This window comes from Bos javanicus, chromosome 6 (genome assembly GCF_032452875.1).
Source record: "Bos javanicus breed banteng chromosome 6, ARS-OSU_banteng_1.0, whole genome shotgun sequence".
NCBI classification, from domain to species: Eukaryota; Metazoa; Chordata; class Mammalia; order Artiodactyla; family Bovidae; genus Bos; species Bos javanicus.
Genome location: NC_083873.1, coordinates 83720404 through 83744615, shown reverse-complemented (window position 1 = coordinate 83744615; position 24212 = coordinate 83720404). Strand labels below are relative to the sequence as shown.

Below are 24212 nucleotides of genomic sequence, written 5' to 3'. Positions count from 1 at the left end.
AAAAATGGAAAGTACAATAATTAGACAATTATAAAATCAAAGCAATAACAAAAATTTTTCATGAAGTTAATGATTTTATCTAAACATTAAGACTGATAAATTTGAATGCATCTCAATATTAGATCAAATTGATTCTAACTGTTAAGGTATTAGTTTGATGTTTCATAGAGGACAGTTCTGAATAAATATATTTATCTAGTGTTTGGATGCTCAGCATTGTGTGATTGAAAAGAAAACAAATTTTTTGAGAAATTACAAATTTGTGATTCTTTAAATTACAAATCTTAACTGGATCAAGTTTTTTTTTAGTATTTTCTTCTTTTTCATTTTGCATGTATTGAACAGAACACTTAAGGTTTTTTTTTTAGAAAACATCTTCACTAAATTTACTTGAATAATATCCTAAGAGAATTTTAATTACAAAATTAAGTTTCAAACGTCCTTCTTCACTTAGGAAAAATGTTGTGAAAACCAGGCCATCTGCTGAGATACTACAGTTACATTTGGCCCTCAGAAAGTGTTTGTCTGCTTTGCTTTAGCACCCTGCTGGATTACAAGCCCACAAAACAAGTTCACCTTGATCTTTCACTTTAAATACAAAATATCTCAGGGACAAAATTTGACATAAATATAAACCTGTGACGTTATCAGCCAAAGAAGGCTGAAATAAAACAGGACTCCAAGTGCAATTACAATAAAATATCAGAAGTGCCAGAAACACGAGTCTTGAAGCTGCATCAGCCATAAAGGATGGCAAACAGTGACTCTCCTGAACAGAATGAAAACCACTGTTCATCGATCAACAGCAGCATCCCTCTAACACCAGGCAGCCTCCCCACCCTGACCCTATCTGGAAAGATCCGAGTGACAGTTACTTTCTTCCTTTTTCTACTCTCCACAATTTTCAACACTTCTTTCTTGTTGAAACTTCAGAATTGGACTCAAAGGAAAGAGAAGAGGAAAAAACTCTCGAGAATGAAGTTGCTTTTAAAACATTTGACTTTAGCCAACCTGCTGGAGACTCTGATTGTTATGCCACTGGATGGAATGTGGAACATAACTGTTCAATGGTATGCTGGAGAGCTCCTTTGTAAAGTCCTCAGCTATCTGAAGCTTTTCTCCATGTATGCCCCCGCCTTCATGATGGTGGTGATCAGCCTTGACCGCTCGCTGGCGATCACCAAGCCTCTAGCAGTGAAAAGCAACAGCAAGCTTGGACAGTTCATGATTGGCTTGGCCTGGCTTCTCAGTAGCATCTTTGCTGGACCACAGGTAAACCAACATTGCAAACTTTTTATGGAGATTACAGATTTCCTATCTAAATCTGAATGAAGGTCTTGTCAAAGGTAGAATTGTATTATCTCTAAGAGCTTGGGCTCTGGAAGTCAGAGTGTGGAATTTAATCCTGACTCTGCTCTGTTACCTTTGGCAAATGTCTTAACCTCTCTGGGTTTCAGGTCTTGCATTTATAAAATGGAGGTAACGTCTACTTGATGCACCTTTGTAATGATTAAACAAATAATTTGTTAAGTTTTCTATCATACTATCTGGTACATAGTAAATGCTCCCTCAAAATGAAGCTATTCTCAAATTTGAACTCATCCTCATTTGATTCTTTCATCTACATTTTCTTTTACTCTGGTTGACATGGTAAATTGGGGGAATCTTTAGGAACAATAAAATTTGCATAGGTAGAAAGTATGCATAACTTGTTTTATTTGGAACTTCTTGAGTCTTCTGTCATTGCAGCATAGAAAGAACTAGCCTTAATTAGTATGTTCTGCAGTTTGCAGCTGGGTGGGATTGAATAAAAGGAAATGTGGGACATCTTAGACGTTTGGATATTTGAACATTTCCCTGAGGTTGACTTGAGCTTTATCTGGAGGTAGATGAGACTGTAACAGGCTGTTAGCAAAACTCTATGACTGTTGGTGCAGGCAAGGCCCTCTCCTTCAGAAAGCAGATAGCCCTCCAGACTGTCTTTATCAGAGGCACCCCAGTTGATGGATCTTCAGAATCTGCCTCTTCAACAGCCAAATCTCTGAAGAAGACGATGCATTCTTGAAAATGGCAAAGATGACCAAATTGTCTCTATGTTTGTGAATGTACCCTGTGATGAATCCAGGGTACAGGGATGTGTCAGGAAGTCAGAGTTTACCATGATCCTCCAAAAACTTGTCACTACAAATAGAAATTTATCTAGAGATTCTAAACTAGCCAGCTGGCATAAAAACAAACAAACAAACAAAAGCTGCCACACAAGATGCACTAAATAGTTCAGGACACTAGAAAGTTAGATAACTATATTCTCCCACCAATTCCTCACTTGACATTTTTTGTATATCAGTGTGTGTTTTATGGCAGAAAAAAAAACAAAATGCTTTGATTTCCCTGGAGAAAAGTATATTAAAATTATTCTCACAGTGACTGCATATACAAGAATTAATTTAGCAAATATGTTACTTAAATGAGGTTACTTAGCAAAGGTTTATGCTCTGAAATTTTCCATTTTATTTCTTTGAACTATGAGTGATGTGTATTTATATATTGTTCAATTTTCTTAGAGAAGATAAACACAAGTTGGGTTCCTAACACTGAACCAGCTACTGATGAAACAAAGAGACAAAAAAATGTCATTCAGTTATAGAAATAAAACTTATACAAAATGAATACAACTATGTACAAAAAAGTTTTCAAGTCTATTACCAGTGTAAGAAGAGAGAGAGATGAATTATTAAAGTTAAATGGTGAAGGAAGGGTAAAAGTAGGATAAACTGAGGTTTTTTTTTTAAAGGTCTTTAACAATTTTATTAATGCTTATATAATAGGTCTTATGCTTAGTTGTTCAGTCATGTCTGACTCATTGCAACCGGGTGGACTGTAGCCTGTCAGGCTCCTCTGCCCATGGGGATTCTCCAGGCAAAAATACTGGAGTGGGTTGCCATGCCCTCCTCCAGGGGATCTTCCCAATCCAGGGATCGAATCCAGGTCTCCCTCACTGTAGGCAGATTCTTTACCCGCTAAGCCACAAGGGAAGCCCTAAACTGAGTTTTTAAAGATGAATGTATTTGAATGGAAAAAAAAAGCCAAGGATCACATGTATTTTTCAGCAAAAGTTGTAAAGTGATTAATTTTCAAAGGAGACTTGTTTGGCTCAAGTGACAGATTGACAGTAGCAGGAAATTAGATTTCATGGTTGCTGCCTTTCCTTTGACCTCATAGCACACTGTTTCTTTGTCAGAAAACATTGTAATTATGTACTTGTTTGTCTTTGCCATTATGATATGTGCTGCTACAACAGTGAAAACTGTTGTGTTCAATTTAATTCATATTCACAGTACTTAATGAGACACCCAACAAAAATATAAATTTTAAATGTTTGGATACTCTGATTCCTCTTCAGATCAAATAAACCTTTCACCTTTTACTAAAATGAAAACAAAGTTTGGATAGATGAATCAATAAATGGAGGTGGAATGGATGTATATAACAGAAGATAGCTGGGGGAAACTCTGAGAACAATGTGGAAGCCATGTAACTTTCATGAGTCTTACACAAGGATTAAATGATTTTTTTGTTTTTCTTCATTTTCAATTTTTTGAAAAATAGTCTGTATACATCACCATGTAGGTTTAACGTGTACAGCATGATATCTTGATTTACATATAATGTGAAATGATTAACACAATAGTTTCAGCTAACTTCTTACATCATCTCATATTGACACAATGAAAAGAAAAAAGTTTTCTTTCCTTGTGATGAGCACTCTTAGGATTTACTCTCTTAACAACTTTTCTAAACATCATACATCAGTGTTAACTGTGGCCATCATGTTGTACATTATTAAAATGATGTACCTAAGAAAATTTACATATGGGTCACAGAATATGGTAGTATTGACGCTATTTCATTTTGTAAAACAAATGACTCATTCTTGCTTTCAGCAGCACTTTAAATTGATAAAGCACTTTGCTGAAGTTTCCTGAAAGACCTCACATTCATAATCTTATTTGGTATTTACACGGACTCTGTGAGGTACCTAAAGGCTATGCTATTATCCTCATTTCACATAAAAAAGACCATTCAAAGAGAACCTTTGAAATCAATGTCCTTCAAACCTTCTTGACAGTAATGGAAAGAAATACAGACTACATGAAGACTTAATCTATCTCTCATAGACCTATAACTGAGAAAAGTTTTCATAAAATAAATACTCTATTCTGTTCCAAATCATTTTTTATTACTGATTACAACTAACTGATGGGTACAACCCGCAGTTTGAAAAGTATTCACTTAAAAGGATTAATTGTTTGCCCAATGCCACTTGACCTGTTGTATTCCTGTCTTTTTGTTAAGCCCAGTTTATCTTTTTATTATAGCTCTCTGCTCTTTCTCTCTGAATAAAAGAGGCTTCAACCCTGTGAGTAATGTAATGTGTGCGTGATGGGGAAGACAAGAGGTAGGAAAGGCTTTTGATTTCCAGGCTGTGTGACGCAGTGAGTACAGCTCACGCTTCACCACGCCCCACAAAGCCCATTGACAAAAGCACATCCTGTTGTGGCTAATTTAAAAGGCGTTTGAAAGGATGACTTTTAATTTTCATCCTGTGTTTGTTGTTATTCAGTTGCTCAGTCATGTTCAACTCTTTGTGACCCCATGAACTGCAGCACACCAGACTTCCCTGTCCTTCACCATCTCCCAGAGTTTGCTCAAACTGATGTCCACTGAGTCAGTGAGTGATGCCATCCAACCATCTCATCCTCTGTCATCCCCTTCTCTTCCTGCCCTCAATCTTTCCCAGCATCAAGGTCTTTTCTAATGAGTCAGCTCTTCACATCAGGTGGAGCTTCAGCTTCAGCAGCAGTCCTTCCAATGAATATTCAGGATTGATTTCCTTTAGGATTGTATTCATCCTTTGGTATATATATGGATATTCTATCACTTGATTAATTCATGCTAGGTTGGAAAAAGAAAAAAAAAATTAACAAGCTAGTTGTCATGTTCCCAGGAACCTGAGAATTTATGACATTTTGCTAGGGTTCAGAATGACCAACTTTCAAACTGACCACCTTGCTTCTCCACCTTGCTGATCACCTCAGAGTTCTGTGATGGTTTGGGGATATATTTCCAAAACTTTCAGTGTCCTGTGACCACAATTTTATACTTTTGCTTGTAATTGAATTTTATTTAAAATGAAATTCTGTGTGGAGCTTCAATAAATGAAGCAGATATAAGTGGAGTTGCTCTGGTCAAATAGGGATAAGGGAGCCCCAGTCCTCTGTTTGACCATTCACCAGCTCCAGTCCTAGTCTCAGAAGACCTCAGATATCCCTGCAAGTCTGAAAGGCAGTGGGATTTAAACAAAGCTGGTTTCAAATCTCAGTGCTGTCTTTTACCAGCTATCTGAGTAATTTACTTAACCAAGTTTAAAAGGGTCATTGTAAAAAGTGCTATAAAGAGTAAGATATACACAATCATATATAAGACTTTAAGTATAAAGTCTTAAAAATGCATTACTATTCATTTCTTCCCCTTTTCCTACCTTAATTACTTCCTTCATAATAGGATTTTTGAAGTCAGGAGAAAAAAGTATTAGGGAAATATGAGTATGAAAATAAAATAATTATTTAAGAAACAGCAAACAAAATTGCTTATGTAAAGATTGCTTCAAAAAATTATGACATTTATTCTGACTGATAAGTAAATTTGGCCAATGTCCTCCCTAGTCACTAGCTGTCTTATTCACTCTAAAAGATTTATATGCCAGAGCATAATGATTCAAGTCTTGGAGGTATTGTTTCTAAACATAGGATAAGAAAGGAAGAAAAGGCGGAAGGGAGAGGAAGGCAAGGCAAGACAGCCAACAGGACTTGAAAGGATATCTGACTTAAGACTGACTGTGGTCAGGCTAGTAGGTGCATGTTAAGCAGAAAACATTTCCTGAATCTGGTGTGTCCATTTCCAATTAAAAAACGCAAGGTTTCTGATGACTGTCATCTAAGACCACAAGAATTCCAGAGCAGCAGATTATTTGCAGATAGAGTTCACATCACTAGTTTCTCTGTGTTACTAGGGAGAATTATATGTTGACAGATTTTTAATTCTGTAGGTAACCCAGGCATGAAGAGAAAATGCAGTCACCCTTGATATCCCCAGGGGATTGGTTCCTAGACATCCTCCTTCCCCACCGTGGTGGCCTCAGATAAGAAATTTCCCAGATGTTCAAGTCCCTTCTATAAAATATGGTATACTATTTGCCTGTAACCTATGTACATCCTCCTATATACTTTAAATCATCTCTAGATTACTTATAATACCTAATACAATGTAAATGCTGTGTAAATAATTGTAAATACAATATAATATTATATAGACAGTTTCTGGAGCTTTCCAAGTTCACGTCTTACTCTTTGGAACTTTCTAAAAATTTTTTTCTGAATATTTTTCCATCTCTGGTTAGTTGAATCTGCAGATGTGGAACCCAAAGATTTGGAGGGTCTGTTGTATATGAGTATTCCTTTATTCTTTGGTGTGAAGATGTGTGGTCTGAATAAATGTGGAGGCTTGCCTGTTACAAACATAAATTTACAATGCTAGCAGGCTCTTCTGAACTTGACAAGCAGCTTGTGCATGCTCTATCCATGCTGTCACTTCAGTCATGTCTGACTCTTTGCAATCCTATGGACTGACTGTAGGCTGCCAGGCTCCTCTGTCCATGGAATTCTCCAGGCCAGAATACTGGAGTGGGTTGCCATGCCCTCCTCCAGGGGATCTTCCCGACCCAGGGATCAAAGTGGCATCGCTTATGTCTCCTGCATTGGCAGGAGGGTTCTTTACCACTAGTGTCACCTGGGAAGACCCACAAGCAGCTTAAATTCAATAAATACTCACTACATGTGTACAATATGCCAAAAAATGTTACTGGAATGTAGTAACAGCATACTAGTAGCAGAAATAACAATAATGGTGATGATTATTTTGATAAATAATAGTTATTCAGTACATAAATATGTGCCAGGAATTGTGTTAAATGCTTCTGTGTTGCTTTTTGTTTTTTTATTTGTCTCTGGTCATGCTGTGCGACTTGCAGGATCTCAGTTCCCCTAGCAGGATTGAAATCGGGCTTCAGCAGTGAAAGCCCAGAATCCTAACCACCAGGATTTCCAACCCGCTTGGAAAATTACATGAACAGAAGAGCCTGGTGGGCTATAGTCCATGTGGTCACAAAGAGTTGGCATGACTGAGCGACTGAGCATGCATGCATATCATTGTATCACAGTGTGCAATACTGTCTCTTTTTTCCTGTAAGAGGCTAGAGAAGGAAAAGGCAGGAAAATCTTAAGGTGAGAATAAATAGTTAAGTGATATCAGGAAAAATATGGTATAAATTTATAAATATGTAAACATATGCAATATATATTTATATATTGTGTGCCTCAAAAAAATTTTTAATAATGGCTATGATTTATATAGTGCTAACTGTGGGCCAGGCATTACTCTAGGTGCTTTGCAAGTATTCGCTTGTTAACTGTCATGACAGTCCCTAGAGTTAAATACTATTTATATCTCCCTAGCCCACTAGGTTCCTCTGTCCATGGAATTCTCCAGGCAAGAATACTGGAGTGGGAAGCCATTCTTTTCTTTAGGGCATCTTCCCAACCCAGGGATCGAACCCAGGTTTCCTACTTTGCAGACGGATTCATTACTGTCTTAGCAGGGAATCCCAAGAGGAACCTAAAGCATAGCATCTAAAGATAATCACCTTCAGAAAGATTAAGTCATGGTGTCACTAATATGGAGTAAGGCGAAGGTTAAAAATTATGTGCTAAGAGGAATAGCATCTGCAAGTGACTGTAAAGGTGGAGAACAAACTGCTATTGTTTAGGGCAAAATAAAGTAAACACTGATGAGAACTGGGGCCAGGCATGAGAGAGGAGAAACAAAGAAACTTTTGAAATATCATCCAAGTATGAAAGAATCACTGGAAGTAAAGTATATCCCTATATTAATCATTCAAATTAACATGGTCTTGGAGTTGAAAATAAACTGAATGAAGCCTAAAACAAATTAGTTTGTGGGTGAGTAAAATTCTGAATTTTCGTAACACTATAACTCTCCTTCGGAACTTGTCACAGTCTATTGAGTATTATAGTTGTCACATACATGCTGTATCTCCCCTAAGAAATATTTAATTTCTTGATAGCACAATATATTTAGTTCATCTTTCATGACAGAGTGTACCAAGTATAGTTTTATGACCAAGGAGTTGCTTTAAAAACAAGCATTCATTACATAAAGATGAAAACCAAATTCAAACCATAGTACTATAAAGTCCTTTTCATTGAAAGACTCATCATTATAACTTAAAAATATGAACTATTAAAGTGAAAATGTGACCCTGTGCAGAGCAGAAAATCAAATTCAGATTATATGGTTCCAAGGCTGACTAGGGAGATGGGAAGAAAAAACGATTTTTAAGAGTTAGAAGACTCTCAGGGTCATGTGAAAAACCCTTCCAAAGATTTCAATTCACAACACCTGTTGGGTCAAATTCAAAACTCAACTTTAAATAAGGGCAGTTTGCAAAGAAGTATGGAAAAACTGAAAGGGTCACTTTGTAACATGGAAAAAATTGATCTGGATCATAAAACAGAATTAGCTGAACTTGCTTTTCTTGACTTTAAGATTGATAATATTGTCATTGGGTGCCCTCTAGTGGAATAACCTAAAAATTCTTGTTTGCCCTTGAAGCTGAAAAGATCACAAACTGAAAATCAGCATTTTAATTACAAATAAAATAGGCTTGTATTTTATATTATATGTACTTAGATCTTATTATATATGTATTTATTTTGTTTATTATATTTTATATTTATTAAAACTTTTCTACTCTACAAGCAAAGAGGAAAACAGTATTTTTTTAAGGTATACTCTTTCCACTCTGCCACCCCCAAAAGGAAAGAAATTCTGAGCTTATTAAATTAACTAAATGGAATTTAAGTTTACTAATTCAGTCAACAACTAAATAAAAATGAATACTGCCCCTCACTTGCTTAAAACTTAAAAAAAAAACAAAAAAACAAACCTGCAACATTTTTGTTTGAATTAACTTATCAGTTTTAAAGCTCTTGGGCACTCTTATCTCTTCATTTTAATGATATTTTGTGGTAAAATGAAGTTTTTCAGTAGAAAATTTTGGAAATTATGAAGTAAGAAGTGTGCTTGACAAATTGGGAAAGAATGAATAAATGTCAACTAAAACTTGTTTGTGAAAACCACTTGCATTGTTTCCTTGTTGACTCAACAAGTTCTTTTTTTAAAATAATTTCACACTTAGGGAAAGGCTGCAAGAATCATACAAAGATTTCTAGGATACTTTTCCCTCAGATTCCCCAAATATTAACATGTTGCTACATTGCTTATTCTCTCTCTTGTATGCATGTTTTTATGGATTGTTTAAAAGTTCAGACATGATGCCTCTCTCGATACCTCAGTGTATTTTTTCTAGCACATAAGCGCAGTATAAAGTATCAAAATCGGGAAATTAACATTAATACAGTACTGCTGCTGCTGCTGCTAAGTCGCCTCAGTCGTGTCCGACTCTGTGCGACCCCATACACTGCAGTCTACCAGGCTCCCCTGTCCCTGGGATTCTCCAGGCAAGAACACTGGAGTGGGTTGCCATTTCCTTCTTCAATGCATGAAAGTGAAAAGTGAAAGTGAAGTCACTCAGTCGTGTCCGACTCCTAGCGACCCCATGGACTGCAGCCTACCAGGCTCCTCCGTCCATGGGATTTGCCAGGCAAAAGTACTGGAGTGGGTTGCCATTGCCTTCTCCAATACAGTACTACTGACTGCCAAAGAATTGATGCTTTTGAACTGTGGTGTTGGAGAAGACTCTTGAGAGTTCCTTGGACTGCAAGATCAAACCAGTCAACCCTAAAGGAAATCAGTCCTGAATATTCATTGGAAGGAATGATGCTGAAGCTGAAGCTCCAATACTTTGGCCACCTAATGTGAAGAACTGATTCCTTGGAAAAGACCCTGATGCTGGAAAAGACTGAAGGCAGGAGGAGAAGGGGATGACAGAGGATGAGATGGTTGGATGGCATTACCGACTCGATGGACATGAATTTGATCAAGCTCCAGGAGTTGGTGATGGACAGGGAAGCCTGGCGTGCTGCATTCCATGGGGTTGCAAAGAGTCAGACACAACTGAGTGACTGAACTGAACTGAAGTACTACCATTTAATCTATATGCCCTATTCATCTCTCAGCTGTCTCAATAATATCCCCTTTAATAAAAGAAAATTCAAGATTATGCGAGAGGTTCAGTCGCCTTGTCTCTTTGCTTGCGTGTTCAGTCGTGTCCAACTCTTTCTGACCCCATGGACTGTAGCCTGTCAGGCTCTTCTATCCACAGAATTTTTCAGGCAAGAATACTGGAGTGGGTAGCCATTTCCTACTCCAGGGGATCTTCCCAACCCAGGGATCAAACCTGTGTCTTCTGCATTGACAGGGAGATTCTTTACCACTGAGTCACCTGGTAAGACCCTTTGTCTCTTTAGTCTCCTTTAAACTAGAACAGTTCCTTGGTCTTTCTTTGTATTTCATGACACTGACATTTTTGAAGAGTGCAGACAAGTTGTTTTGTAGAATGCCCCTCAATTTGAGTTTGATTGATATTTTCTTGGGGGTAGATTCAGGTTGTGCACTTGTCAACTGAAAAAAAAATCTATGACCTAAAAGTTGAGAAATATGTTTTATTCAGTAGACTTTTGAGAACTTAAGCCTAGAAGACAGTCTCTCAGATTGCTCCCAATTCATAAGAGGCAACAGAGGAGCCAGGAGTTTTTAATAGGAGGCTTCTTTGCAACAAAAACCTGGTAGTCAGAACATCAGAAGATTGTTGCTAATTAAAGAAAAACCATACATCTCAGGTTAATGAATGTAGCGCTTTTCTAAGTACAGAAAAATGCAAGAGTTTGGGCTTATTGAGATCATTCCTTTGATACATCATCTTAACTATCTAGGGCCATGTTTCTACTTTTCTCCATCCTGAATCCACTCCTTAGGGAGCACTCCTGAGGGTAAGTACAGTGGCTAATAACTTGATGGCCACAACATCCTTTGTTTACTGTGTAGGCGACATTCTTTGTCTACATTGTTGTTCTTCAGTCACTCAGTCGTATCCAACTTTTGGCAACCCCATGGAATGCAGCACACCAGGCTTTCCTGTCCTTCACTATCTCCCAGAGCTTGCTTAAAATCATGTCCATTGAGTCAGTGATGCCATCCAACCATCTCATCCTCTGTCATCCCCTTGTCCTCCCACCTTCTATCTTTCCCAGCATCAGGTCTTTTCTAATGAGTCAGTTCTTTCCATCAGGTGGCCCAAGTATTGGAGCTTCAGCATCAGTCCTTCCAATGAATACTCAGGATTGATATCCTTTAGGATTGACTGATTTGATTTTTAACAAAAACATGAAAGAGGTGACTCAGTTCTTCTCAATGCTTTCTAGAAGGAAGCAGATGCTGTCAATCTGTCCCATTATTGGCAATGTTAGCTTAATTATTTGGTTATTTCTCTACTGTAAAGTTATTACTTTACTGTTTATAATGTTTTGCCATTCATTGGTGATCTTGCCTGAATCAATTATTATTATAGTAACTACAAAATGGTAATCACTACTTCCATTGTATCTTTTACATTTACTAGCTGACTTTCTGTATAGTAAAGAGCTTTTTCCTTTCCCCATGTATTTGTTATTCTGGTTTTGTCATTTACATCAGCATGGAGTCATGGTTTCTTTATTTGAACTCTTATTCTTTTCTATCAGGGTTTGTTTGTTTGTTTTCATGCTTAAACTATCCCAAATTTGGCCAATGGGACCTCTTTCAAGCTGGTGCCTGAAATGTTTTCACATGCTCCATCATTCTCTGGGCATTTCCAGACTTTTTGGCACAGCAGGTGTTCCAACGACTTATTGTGCTTTGATTGCCCCAACCTTGGGATTACGCACTTCGCCAATGAGCTCTGATTCCTTTTGGTAGAGAATGATACTAAAAATAAGATCTGCATACACACTGAGGAAACCAGAAGGGAAAGAGACACGTGTACCCCAATGTTCATCGCAGCACTGTTTATAATAGCCAGGACATGGAAGCAACCTAGATGTCCATCAGCAGATGAATGGATAAGAAAGCTATGGCACATATACACAATGGAGTATTACTCAGCCATTAAAAAGAATACATTTGAATCAGTTCTAATGAGGTGGATGAAACTGGAGCCTATTATACAGAGTGAAGTAAGCCAGAAGGAAAAACATAAATACAGTATACTAACGCATATATATGGAATTTAGAAAGATGGTAACAATAACCCTGTGTATGAGACAGCAAAAGAGACACTGATGTACAGAACAGTCTTATGGACTCTGTGGGAGAGGGAGAGGGTGGGAAGATTTGGGAGAATGACATTGAAACATGTAAAATATCATGTAAGAAACGAGTTGCCAGTCCAGGTTCGATGCACAATACTGGATGCTTGGGGCTAGTGCACTGGGACGACCCAGAGGGATGGTATGGGGAGGGAGGAGGGAGGAGGGTTCAGGATGGGGAACACATGTATACCTGTGGCGGATTCATTTTGATATTTGGCAAAACTAATACAATTATGTAAAGTTTAAAAATAAAATAAAAATTAAAAAAAAAATAAAAATAAGATCTGGGTACTGGAGAGCGGGGTATGCTCACTGCTACTTAAATGACATTGTTCTTAGCCTCTCTCCACACAGAGCTAGAATAAATGTATGTACATGTATACACACACACCTTCAGATAGAAATTTCCCTCCCTCTTTTTTTACTACTCTATAGGACTCCATTGTGTGGTCCACCATAGTTTATTCAGCTGGTGTTCTATGAATTAATATTTAGATTATTTTCAATGTTTTTCACGTATAAACAATGCATCAGTGAATAATCTTGTGCACATGTATGTTCATATAATGGAAGTAGGGGTGTATCTTCATGGAAAACTCCTGAATGTCAGATTGCTGAGTCAAAGGTAAGTACAAATGTATACTAATTATTGCCAAATTCCTCTCCTTAATGATTGTACCAATTTGTGTGCCCATTAGCAATGTATGAGAGTTTCTGTTTCCCTATAGCCTTCCCATGAGAGTGTGCTACTGTTTTGTTTTTGTTTTTTAATTTTGCCAGACTTGATAGTGCGAAATGGCATATCAGTGTAGCCTTAATTGATTGACACTGCTCTTATCATAAGTGAGGTTGAAACTATGTTTTTATATACTTAAGGGTCACTGTTACACCCTTTTTTAATGAACTGTCTGTACATGTTTCTGGCCATTTTAATGAGATCTTATGTCACAAAAATAAAATTTAAATATTTATTTTGAGGGCATATTCTAAATGCCAGACAGTTTTTTTGTGCTGCAGATTTAACAATAAAATCACTTGCAAAAAGTTTACTCATCATAATAGCATATGAAATTGAAATACAGAGGAGGTTTAAATCTTTGGTTGGTGATTATTCGGCAAGGCTGAAATAATTTTGGAAGAAATTCAAAATCCTACAGATCCATTCACATTACCCAAACATATTTAAACTAAAGATCCACTTACAACTTTTTGTAGAAAAGCCAAAAGCCAAATGTCAAGAAGCTTAGCAGTTGCTTTGGGCAACAACATGTTAGAAGATTAGTATAATACAGAAGAGAAAACTTTCGAGAAAACTTGCAAATATTGTTTGAAAATAAGCAATATCCCTTTTTAATGTTTTAAATTTTCTCCTACAGCTATACATCTTTGGGATGATCCATTTAGCAGATGACTCTGGACAGACTGAAGGTTTCTCTCAGTGTGTAACACACTGCAGTTTTCCACAGTGGTGGCATCAAGCCTTTTATAACTTTTTCACCTTCAGCTGCCTCTTCATCATCCCTCTTCTCATCATGGTGATCTGCAATGCAAAAATCATCTTTACCCTAACAAGGGTCCTTCATCAGGATCCCCACAGTATGTATTTCTCAGATTAATTGTGGATGGACAGTTGTTAACGGCAATACCCCAACCAGAGAATCAGAGTGGCACTTGCTGTGCCAGGTACTATTTTATCTGTAATAGTGTTGTATTGTAATAGTATTGTGATATTATTATGAGCAACTAACATACATTAATTAACTCTTTCAGTATTCAAAATCACCCTATGAGGCAATACTTTTATTATCCCCAATTTAGAGATGAGGTAATTTAATATCTCCCCATATTATAAATTTACAGCATGGAATTAAAGCTAAAAGGACAATTACTTCATTTACCCAGTAGAAACATGGGCAAATTGTTCCTGCTGGTTCATCATAACACTTTATCAAACACCTGATGCCTAGAATATAGCAAAGTACAACTCATAATATAGTTGCCAATAGACCTGTTAAAGTTAAGTTGTTCTGTATCACATTCAAATCTCCTGTATCTACACAGTGTATCCACACACTATGCACATTTCGGTGTGTGTGTTGAGTGTGCTAAATATTATGGAACATGCAATTGACTATTTGATCTTTCACTTCAGGCACATGGTTGTATCTTTTTTGCTTCAATAATCTGTTGCATTCTCAAAAACAAATGTATGAATTTTTAAAATTTTATATTGGAGTATCGTTGATTAGCAATATGGTATTAAGTCCTGATGTACAGCAAAATGATTCAGTCATACATATACACATATTTATTTATTTTTAAATTCTTTTCCCATTTAGGTTATTTTAGAATAACCTAATAACAGAATAGAGTTCCCTGTGCTATACAGTAGTCCCTTGTTGGTTATCTATTTTTTGAATGAATACCTTTTTCCATCCCCTCACGTTCAGTCGGTGGTGGTGATTGCTAAATCTTATCTGGCTCTTTTGTGGTCTCTATGTATCCCTAGATCTGAAGTGTGTCTCTTGTAGACAGCATATATATATAGGTCTTGTTTTGGTATCTACTGAGCCAGTCTCTGTCTTTTGGTTGGACTGTTTAATCTGTTTACACTTAAGATAATTATAGACATGAATGTTCTTATTGCCATTTTGTTCATTTTTTTGGATTTGTTTTTGTAAGTTTTTTCCTTCCCTTCCTATTTTGTTCTCTTCTCTTGTGATTGATGACTCACTTTCAGTTCAGTTCACTCAGTCATGTCTGGCTCTTTGGGACCCCATGGACTGCAGCACACCAGGCTTCCCTGTTCGTCACCAACTCCCGGAGCTTGCTCAAATTCATGTCCATCGTGTTGGTGATGCTATCCAACCATCTTATCTCATCTCATCTCATCTCATCCTCATCTCATCTCATCCAACCCTTCTCTTCCTGCCTTCAATCTTTCCCAGCATCAGGGTTTTTCCAATGAGTCAGTTCTTCGCATCAGGTGGCCAAAATATTGGAGCTTCAGTTTCAGCATCAGTCCTTCCAATGAATATTTAGGACTGATTTCCTGTAAGATTCACTTTAGTTTTGTGTTTGGACTCCTTTTTCTTGTGTGTGTGTGTGTATCTATTGTATATTTTTGGTTTCTGGTTACCATGAGGTTTTGATATAGCAGCCTATATGTAAACAAGACTGTTTTAAGTTGCAGGTCGTTTAATTTCAAATGCCTTTCCAATATCTTGCATTTATGCTCTCCTCACAGTTAATCGTTTTGATTTTGTATTTGTCTACAGATGATTTCCTACCTTTATTGTATGTTTGCCTTCACCAGTAAGCATTTCCATTCATAATTTTCTTGTTTCTAGTTGTGACCTTTTCTTCTCCCCCTGGAGAACTTTTAGCATTTGCTCCAAAGCTGGTCTTGTGGTGCTGAATTCTCCTAGCTTTTGCTTGTCTGTAAAGCTTTTGATTTTTCCATCAAATCTGAATGAGAGCCTTGCTGAGCAGAGTGTTTTTGGTTATGGGTTCTCTCATCACTTTAAATACAGTAAATCCTCTATATACAAACCTTAAAGTTGTGAACTTTCAAAGATATGAATGTGCCTTCACATGTCCAATCACATAAGTCAGTTCATGTGTCTAGTGTGTTAAAATGGCAGCCTTCAAGAGGGCTACACCAATGAGTCCTCATAGTGAGCCACAACCACCCCCTGCCTCCATAGGAGACCCTCCAACACAAGCAGGTAAATCTAACTCAGTCTCTTATGAGGTCTCCATTTTTAACTTGGGTCCTAGTATTCACAAGACCTTGTGGGTGCCCTCCAATAGTGGAGTTTCTGTTTCCTCCAGTCCTGTTTAACTCCTAAGATCAAACCCTGCTGGTCTTCAAGGACAGATTCTCTGGGGGCTCTCCTATTGCCAGATCCCCAAGCTGGGGAGCTTGATGTGGGACTCAGAACTTTCACTCCTGTGGGAGAATTCCTGTGGTCTAATTATTTTACAGTTTGTGGGTTACCCACCTGGTATGTATGTAATTTGATTTTATCACTATTGCACCCCTCCTACCATCTCATTATGTCTCCTTCTTTATCTTTGGATGTTCAGTTCAGTTCAGTTCAGTCGCTCAGTCATGTCCGACTCTTTGCGACCCCATGAATCACAGCACTCCAGGCCTCCCTGTCCATCACCAACTCCCGGAGCTTACTCAAATTCATGTCCATTGAGTCGGTGATACCATCCAACAATCTCATACTCTGTCATCCCCTTTTCCACCTGTCCCCAATCCCTCCCAGCATCAGGGTCTTTTCCAGTGAGTCAACTCTTCGCATGAGGTGGCCAAATTATTGGAGTTTCAGCCTCAGCATCAGTCCTTCCAATGAATACCCAGGACTGATTTCCTTTAGAATGGACTGGTTGGATCTCCTTGCAGTCCAAGGGACTCTCAAGAGTCTTCTCCAACACCACAGTTCAAAAGCATCAATTCTTCGGCGCTCAGCCTTCCTCACAGTCCAACTCTCATATCCATACATGATGTAGGGTATCTTTTTTGTTAGGTTCTAGTGGGGTTTTTTTTGTTGACAGCTGTTCAGCAGTTAGTTCTGATTTTGGTGTTTCTATAAGAAGAGGTGAGCTAATGTCCTTCAACTCCTCCATCGTGTATTATTCCTTAAATCTCCTTAATGCCAACTAGTATTCTGACACCAATCCAGTGCATGTGTTTCTTGCCTGCACCAAGCTTATATCACCTCCTATGATGGCAACAGGGCTTCCTGTTTGGTCAGTCAGGAAAGGTGAAAAATTATAAATTTATAAAATAAATGTGGCTATGTTGGTATGACAACCAAATGGCAGAGAATTAAATTCAGTTCAACCTCAGTCTACTCTCTTAAAATTTTATTTGAAGAATTTGAGTAACCTCCTATTTCAAATCCTTATTAGTTTGATGGAAAATTTATTTTAAGAGCATTACTATCTTTAATATTTCTATTTATTATGTAGCTGAGTGGAAAACTTGAAATATAAACATGCTTTGCAAGCATATTGTCATTATTAAAATTATTAGCAATTTGCCTCCATTATATTCACCAGGTTGAATTATGATTCTCTGTTCCTTTTTTTCTATTTTGGCTTTGTAATAAAACTGGTTATTAAAAACACCTTCTATTTTCTCTGTTTAAAAGAACTACAACTGAATCAGTCCAAGAACAATATACCACGAGCTCGGCTGAGGACCCTAAAGATGACGGTTGCATTTGCCACTTCATTTACTGTCTGCTGGACGCCCTACTATGTCCTTGGAATTTGGTATTGGTTTGATCCTGACATGGTAAACAGGGTGTCAGATCCAGTAAATCACTTCTTCTTTCTCTTTGCTTTTTTAAATCCATGCTTTGATCCACTTATATATGGATATTTCTCTCTATAATTGTTAGACTGCATAGAAAGTCAAAGAAAGGCAAAGTAATGAATTTCCCCTTTTGGGAATGAGAAACACAAAGCATAGTGTGACATATTTACATATGAATAAAGTAGAGTTTAAGGTTATGTTACGCTTCTTCCTTTAGAAATCACAGAAACTCAATTACAAGGAAAAGATTTTTTTCAGGAAAAATAATGAAATATTTTCACTTAATCACGTTTCTGAATTAATCTCTTTGCTTTCTGAACTCCTATAACACATTATATGGGTTTTTTAGTATAATAATATATAAATATTTAAAATAGCCATGGCCTAAGGCAAACAAATGCCAAAAATTAACACTGAGAAACACAGACCTTTTTCTGCAAAGGGGCTTAGCAACAATTACAATCTTATGCTAAGATAAAAATACATAAAGCACAGATAGTATTTCCCCTGCCCATATGATCGGTTTTTCCTCCTGTGGATTAAGAAAAAATGCAATGAATCTAATTTTTTCCTTGGCTTCAAAAGCATTCTGGTATTTGGAGTATTCAGCAACCAACCCACTATCCACTCCTTCAACTTGACAAGTTCTCCTTCATCCCATTCTTCACCTGGTACAGGTTGTGAAGTACCTCCATATAAAAGGGAGTTTCAGAGGGGTTCAGATTTGGACTGGGGGATAGAACATTCCTGTCAGCTATGTGGTCTATGGAGTTTGTGGTAATTAAGTGCAGTAATAACAACACTGTTTTAATATACAATCAAGAAAAAAATCTATAGTGATTATGTTTTATAAATAGTCTACCCTGTCTTTTAAGATGATGGATTTTTTCTGTCTTCTGATTTTTCTAAATCCATAATCCACAAATCACTAAAAAAAAGAGAGAGAGATCAAGCAAATGCACAAGCAAAATATTATTTGATATGTAAAATGAACTCTGAAAACTTCAGTCTCACTATTACAAGTCAAAAGAGACAGAAGAGTGTTAGAAAAAGGAAAAGAAAACTCTCTGTAAATGTGTAACTAACATCCACTGATATTTGCATTAAATGGTGTGGTTTCCAAAATATGTTGGCACAATACCTCTTTTAATTCAGGCCTGTTTCCACACATTCCATGAAAAGGGGAATAGGATAAAAAGGTTCTTTAGTATCCACTAAATAAGAAAACTATATAAGGGACTTAAAAGAAACTCAACCACTATTCATTTTTTTAAATAGGTAAAATATTACTATATTCACATGTGATATGCAGTGCCACATTGAAGATGAAATGTAATTTCCACATATTCCAGGCCTTATGGAACCGTGGAAAGTAAATTGCTAATTAAACTAATGGTAGGTCTTTGCTTTCCTTATTTTTCTCTCCTCATACTTTGTCTTTTAGTTTTGTAGGGTGTGGTGGGTTTTTTTTCCCACATTCTATATTATTTTCCAATTCTGTCTTCATTAATTGAATTCCTTCTTTCTACTTTTTTTTCATACACATCTCCTTTTTACTAAACTCATACCTTTAGTTAGCCAATCAATGACCCAACTCCACAACTGAATTGGGCTGGACTCAAAATTTGTAAAGTGCTAAAATACTCAAAGTTAACTTTAAAGGTGTGTATATTGATACCAAGAATATATAGTTCTGCTAGATGACACAGGAATATAAAGATAAGTCACAACAAAATCATTCTTCTCCTTTGTCTCTTTATCATGCATATTCTTACTCCTAAACTTATAACAATTTTGATGTGTGGATTTAAAAGCAAAAATATATGGGATTCAATCTAAGGGCTTTAGTAGATATGTGTTTATAAAACGTATGTCAGTTTGGCTTTGTTCATGGAACTGTTTTATTTAGATATGTTCTCAGGCATTTTTTAAAAATATATTAACTAAAGGGCTATTCAAAATCTTTATGCAGGTGTTTTTAACCTGTGCTCTATGCACAAAACTATTTTGATGGAACAACTTTTCTTTGATTCTTATTTCTATTATTTTATGCACTTAAAAACATTATCCTGAGAGGAATTTACAGGCCAAATCAGGCTGCCAAAGGAGCAACGTCACACAAAAATTAAGAATTGCCAACTGATCTTGTATATTTATAAAGAAGTTTATTATAATAAAAATGTATCAGAATGTATTCATCTATTTGTGCATAGTCACAACCCAATGGACTGTGTTTATATATACATAATAATATTGAAACTGGATTTCAATTTGATCACTCACCATTTTAACCTTGGAAACTCTCTTAAGGGTCCAAATATATGAAAAACTTTGCAGAAATAACTATATTATATAAAATATTGTGGTATGTAAATTATGATATGAATATGGATACAAACCAAAATTAATAGTGCAAAAGGTACATGTAACTTTTAAGTTAAAAGTACATCACTCAACAAAGAGTATTTAATATTTGATATTATAATCATTTACTCTATTTTCAGGCATAACAAAAAATGAGGATTCCTTGTATCTTCTGTAATCAAATCTATCAGATAATTAAGAGTCTATCTTGGCTGTCTTTTCTTCTATTTAGCATATGCTGCTGCTGCTGCTAAGTCGCTTCAGTCGTGTCCGACTCTGTGCGACCCCATAGACGGCAGCCCATCAGGCTCCCCCATCCCTGGGATTCTCCAGGCAAGAACACTGAAGTGGGTTGCCAGTTCCTTCTCCAATGCATGAAAGTGAAAAGTGAAAGTGAAGTCGCTCATAAAACAGGTTAAAAAATGGATTTCCGCTTGCAATTCAATTTAGTTATACATAACATGAACAAACAACACTGAATTAAACAAAGATTGCACAAATTCAACTTCAGTCTAAAAAACAGAGGTATCATAGCTAAAAATAAGCAAACCTAAAATTGTTGAGGTACCACAAACATTATCTTCCCAGGAGCATAACTCAATGTAAATGAACTAGAAAAAAATTTTAAGTGCCCTGCTCTCAGAACTTACTTGGTAGTCTCAAAGAGATAATATTTGTGTTAAAATACATTTAAACTTCATCTGTCAAAATACATCTGAATTTCATGTTTTATCTTTAGCCTAGTTTCAATGTCAAACCAATTCCTAAAGCTTGTCTGACTGCTATAATTTGTGTTCATAGGAAACTAAATAAAATTAAGATTCAATTTAATCTCTAATTAGGATTAATTGTTTTAAATCTTTAATTTAGTTCTTTTGGTTATTAAGTTAAAAAATTAGGTATAAGACAATTACTTTAATTTTTAAATTATATAATATACAAAGTGCATGCATAGGAACAACAGAATATACACAAAAAGTGTTGACATAGTTATCTCTCATTTTTAAAAAATTTTCTTTCTTGTGAATATCTATATCCCAAATTTCCAAAATAGACATATATTGCTTTTGTAATGAGAAAAGGGTAAAAGAAATACTATATGTGTGTGTTTGTATGACTTTCGTTTTATGCTGTTTCTGTTAGAGTGTTTTCTGTTGTAATAGAAATGTCAGACTAGAAATGGTGTGTTTTCATTTCATACTACAGGAAGTCCAGAAGAAAGCATGCAGAGTTGGTTAGCTCAGAGCTTTGAGTCATTTTCTTTACTTCCTCTAGGTTTTACTTTATTTATTAGAAGTTAGTTGTCACCAACTAGGAGTCTCAAAGGCATAAAGAAAGGGTGGCTTCTCACTGTGCTTCTCTCCTTGCGAGAACCCTCAGCACTTCCTCTTAAACTGGCTAGAATTGGAGCACATGACCACCCCTAAACTAATCACTACCAACGGAGAAAAGGATTACCCTAAACACCTTAAGGATATGATTTATCTTACAGAGAGCAGCACTCGGTTTCCCTGAACATTTAGTCACCTGATAATTTTTTTTTTTAAATCAGTTCTCTCCCCCCGACCCTCTCTGTCTCTCTCTCTTTTTCTTTTGTCTTGTTTTATGAGAACAAGAGGGGAATGTTTTGGGGATCAGAAGTCAGAAGTGCCAGCTATAATCACCAATTACCTTCTCAAAATCATAACTAGGTATACCACAAAGTTTAAATAGCACACAATTTAAACAAAAAGAATAAAGGCTAAATATAGTAATTACACGATAGCAATTAAATAATAAATGTAGCCCTAAGGGAACAGATTTTATTATTTTCAAAATCAAAATCCAAGGGCGGTCCTAAGATGGTGGAGGAATAGGACATGGAGACCACTTTCTCCCCTACAAATTCACCAAAAGATCATTTGAACTCTGAGCAAATTCCACAGAACAACTTCTGAATGCTGGGGGAGGACACCAGGCACCCAGAAAGGCAGCCCATTCTCTTCGAAAGGAGGTAGGGCAAAATATAAAAAATAAAAAGAGAGACAAAAGAGTTAGGGACAGAGACCTGTCCTGGGGAGGGAGTCATGAAGGAGGAGAAGTTTCCAAATACCAGGAAACCCTCTTACCGGTGGGTCTGTGGAAAGGTTTGGAATCTGGGAGGGCAACATAACTGGGAGGAAAAAAAAGAGAGAACCCACAGATTACGTGTCTAGCTGCAACTCCCAGCAGAGAGGTAGCCCAGAGGCTTGCATCCACCAGCAGCGAGCGGGGGCTGAACAGGGAGGCGCTGGCTGCATGCATAGGGTAGGGACCCGGCCCTGAAGACAATCTGAGGGAGCTAACATGAGATAGCAATCCAAACTGCAGGATAGCCAGAAAGAAAGAAAAAAAAAAGAGAGAGAGAGAGAACTTGCCCATGAAAAGCTCTGAGGCACAGCCTGGCCTGCTCACAAAACAAAGGATTGTGCAAACACTAGAGGAGAGCTAGCCGGCTGCAGACCAGCCCCTCCCCCCACTGGAGGCAGAGACGCAGGCGGGCGACAGCCAGAGCCAGAAGGCAAGGGGCAGTCTTGGCCCCAGAGATGGCACCCTCTACCGAACTGTGAGCAAGTCCCCAGTTACTAACGAAGTCTTGCTGTGATCCTGGAGGGTTGACATCTGCCATGAGGGTCGCAGTCAGAGATCAGCTCCCCAGAGGAGCCACATGACACATCTGAGACTGCACTCTCATGGCATACCCAGGAAACCGAGGGGCTGGGACCAGGGAGGTGATAAGATGCACCGCCCAGCTGGGAGAGTGCACTCCCCGATCACCTGGTTGCCTGAGCTGTTCGGACCTGGGAAGAGCACAAAACGCAGGCCCAACCGAGTCTGTCCCTTTGTGGAGTACCTGAGAACCTGAACCTGAGCGGCTTAGACCTGGGAAGTGCATGCCAACCCAAGGCCCACCTTAGACAGTTCCCCTGCAGAGCAACCTGGAGCCTGAGCACTGTAGACCAGGAAAGCATACACTCCATTAGCAGGGGCAAACCCAGTGTGGCCCAGACACTGTGAGCACTCCCCCTACACACCATGATATTTGTTTGCAGTGTTCCTCCCTCTTCACAGCACAACTGAACAAGTTAGCCTGCTGCTGCTGCTACGTCGCTTCAGTTGTGTCTGACTCTGTGCGACCCCATAGACAGCAGCCCACCAGGCTCCGCCGTCCCTGGGATTCTCCAGGCAAGAACACTGGAGTGGGTTGCCATTTCCTTCTCCAATGCATGAAAGTGAAAAGTGAAAGGGAAGTTGCTCAGTTGTGTCCGACTCTTCAAGACCCCATGGACTGCACCCCACCAGGCTCCTCCATCCATGGGATTTACCAGGCAAGAGTACTGGAGTGGGGTGCCATTGCCTTCTCCGAACAAGTTAGCCTAAATAACCTAAATAACTTCTCCCCCTAGTGTCAGGGCAGAAATCAGACACTGAAGAGACTTGTAAAGAGAGGAAGCCAAAATAAGCAAAGAAGAGGGAACTGCTCTGGAAGTGACAGGTGCAACAGATTAAAACCCTGTAGTTAGCACTGACTACATTGGAAGGGGCCTATAGACCTTGAGAAGAAGTATAACCTTGAGAAGAAGGCATTATTTGAAACTGAACTGACCCATTTGAGAAGACCCTGATGCTGGGAAAGATTGAGGGCGGGAGGAGAAGGGGACGACAGAGGATGAGATGGTTGTATGGCATCACCGACTCGATGGACATGGGTTTGGGTGGACTCCAGGAGTTGGTGATGGACAGGGAGGCCTGGCGTGCTGCGGTTCATGGGGTCGCAAAGAGTCGGACACGACTAAGTGACTGAATTGAACTGAACTGACCCTACACTGCCCTCAACAGCTCCAGAGAAATTCCTAGATATATTTTACTATTATCATTTTTTAATTTTTTGAATTTTTAAGTTCTTTATTATTCCTTTGTCATTTTTATAACCTAATGCCTTTTCCAAAAAAAAGACCCTCTTTTTAAAGCAAATTTCATACATATTTTTTATAATTTTTGTGATTTTGTTTAGTTTTTTTCATATTGTATTTTCAAGATTTTAATTTCTA

General features: G+C 37.7%; 1 protein-coding gene across 2 annotated transcripts; it reads left to right on the top strand.

Moving 5' to 3' along the window:
- The first annotated feature begins 475 nt into the window (after positions 1–475).
- On the top strand, positions 476–21259 carry GNRHR (gonadotropin releasing hormone receptor). Of its 2 annotated transcripts, none has more exons than XM_061420313.1 (3): positions 476–1272; positions 13951–14042; positions 17612–17842. In XM_061420313.1, the coding sequence occupies exons 1-3, from the start codon at positions 751–753 to the stop codon at positions 17745–17747; spliced, it is 750 nt and encodes a 249-aa protein (XP_061276297.1). In that variant the 5' UTR covers positions 476–750; the 3' UTR covers positions 17748–17842. The 2 variants fall into 2 exon arrangements, with proteins under 2 accessions (XP_061276297.1, XP_061276296.1); XM_061420312.1 differs by having other exon boundaries at positions 479–1272; positions 13823–14042; positions 17612–21259.
- The last annotated feature ends 2953 nt before the right edge of the window (positions 21260–24212 follow it).

Excerpts from the sequence above, each read along its gene's own strand:
- GNRHR (XM_061420312.1), top strand. The coding sequence starts at position 751 with ATGGCAAACAGTGACTCTCCTGAACAGAATGAAAACCACTGTTCATCG. Across the intron at positions 1,273-13,822 it reads GCATCTTTGCTGGACCACAG|CTATACATCTTTGGGATGAT; the intron begins GTAAACCAACAT and ends TTTCTCCTACAG. Across the intron at positions 14,043-17,611 it reads CCTTCATCAGGATCCCCACA|AACTACAACTGAATCAGTCC; the intron begins GTATGTATTTCT and ends TCTGTTTAAAAG.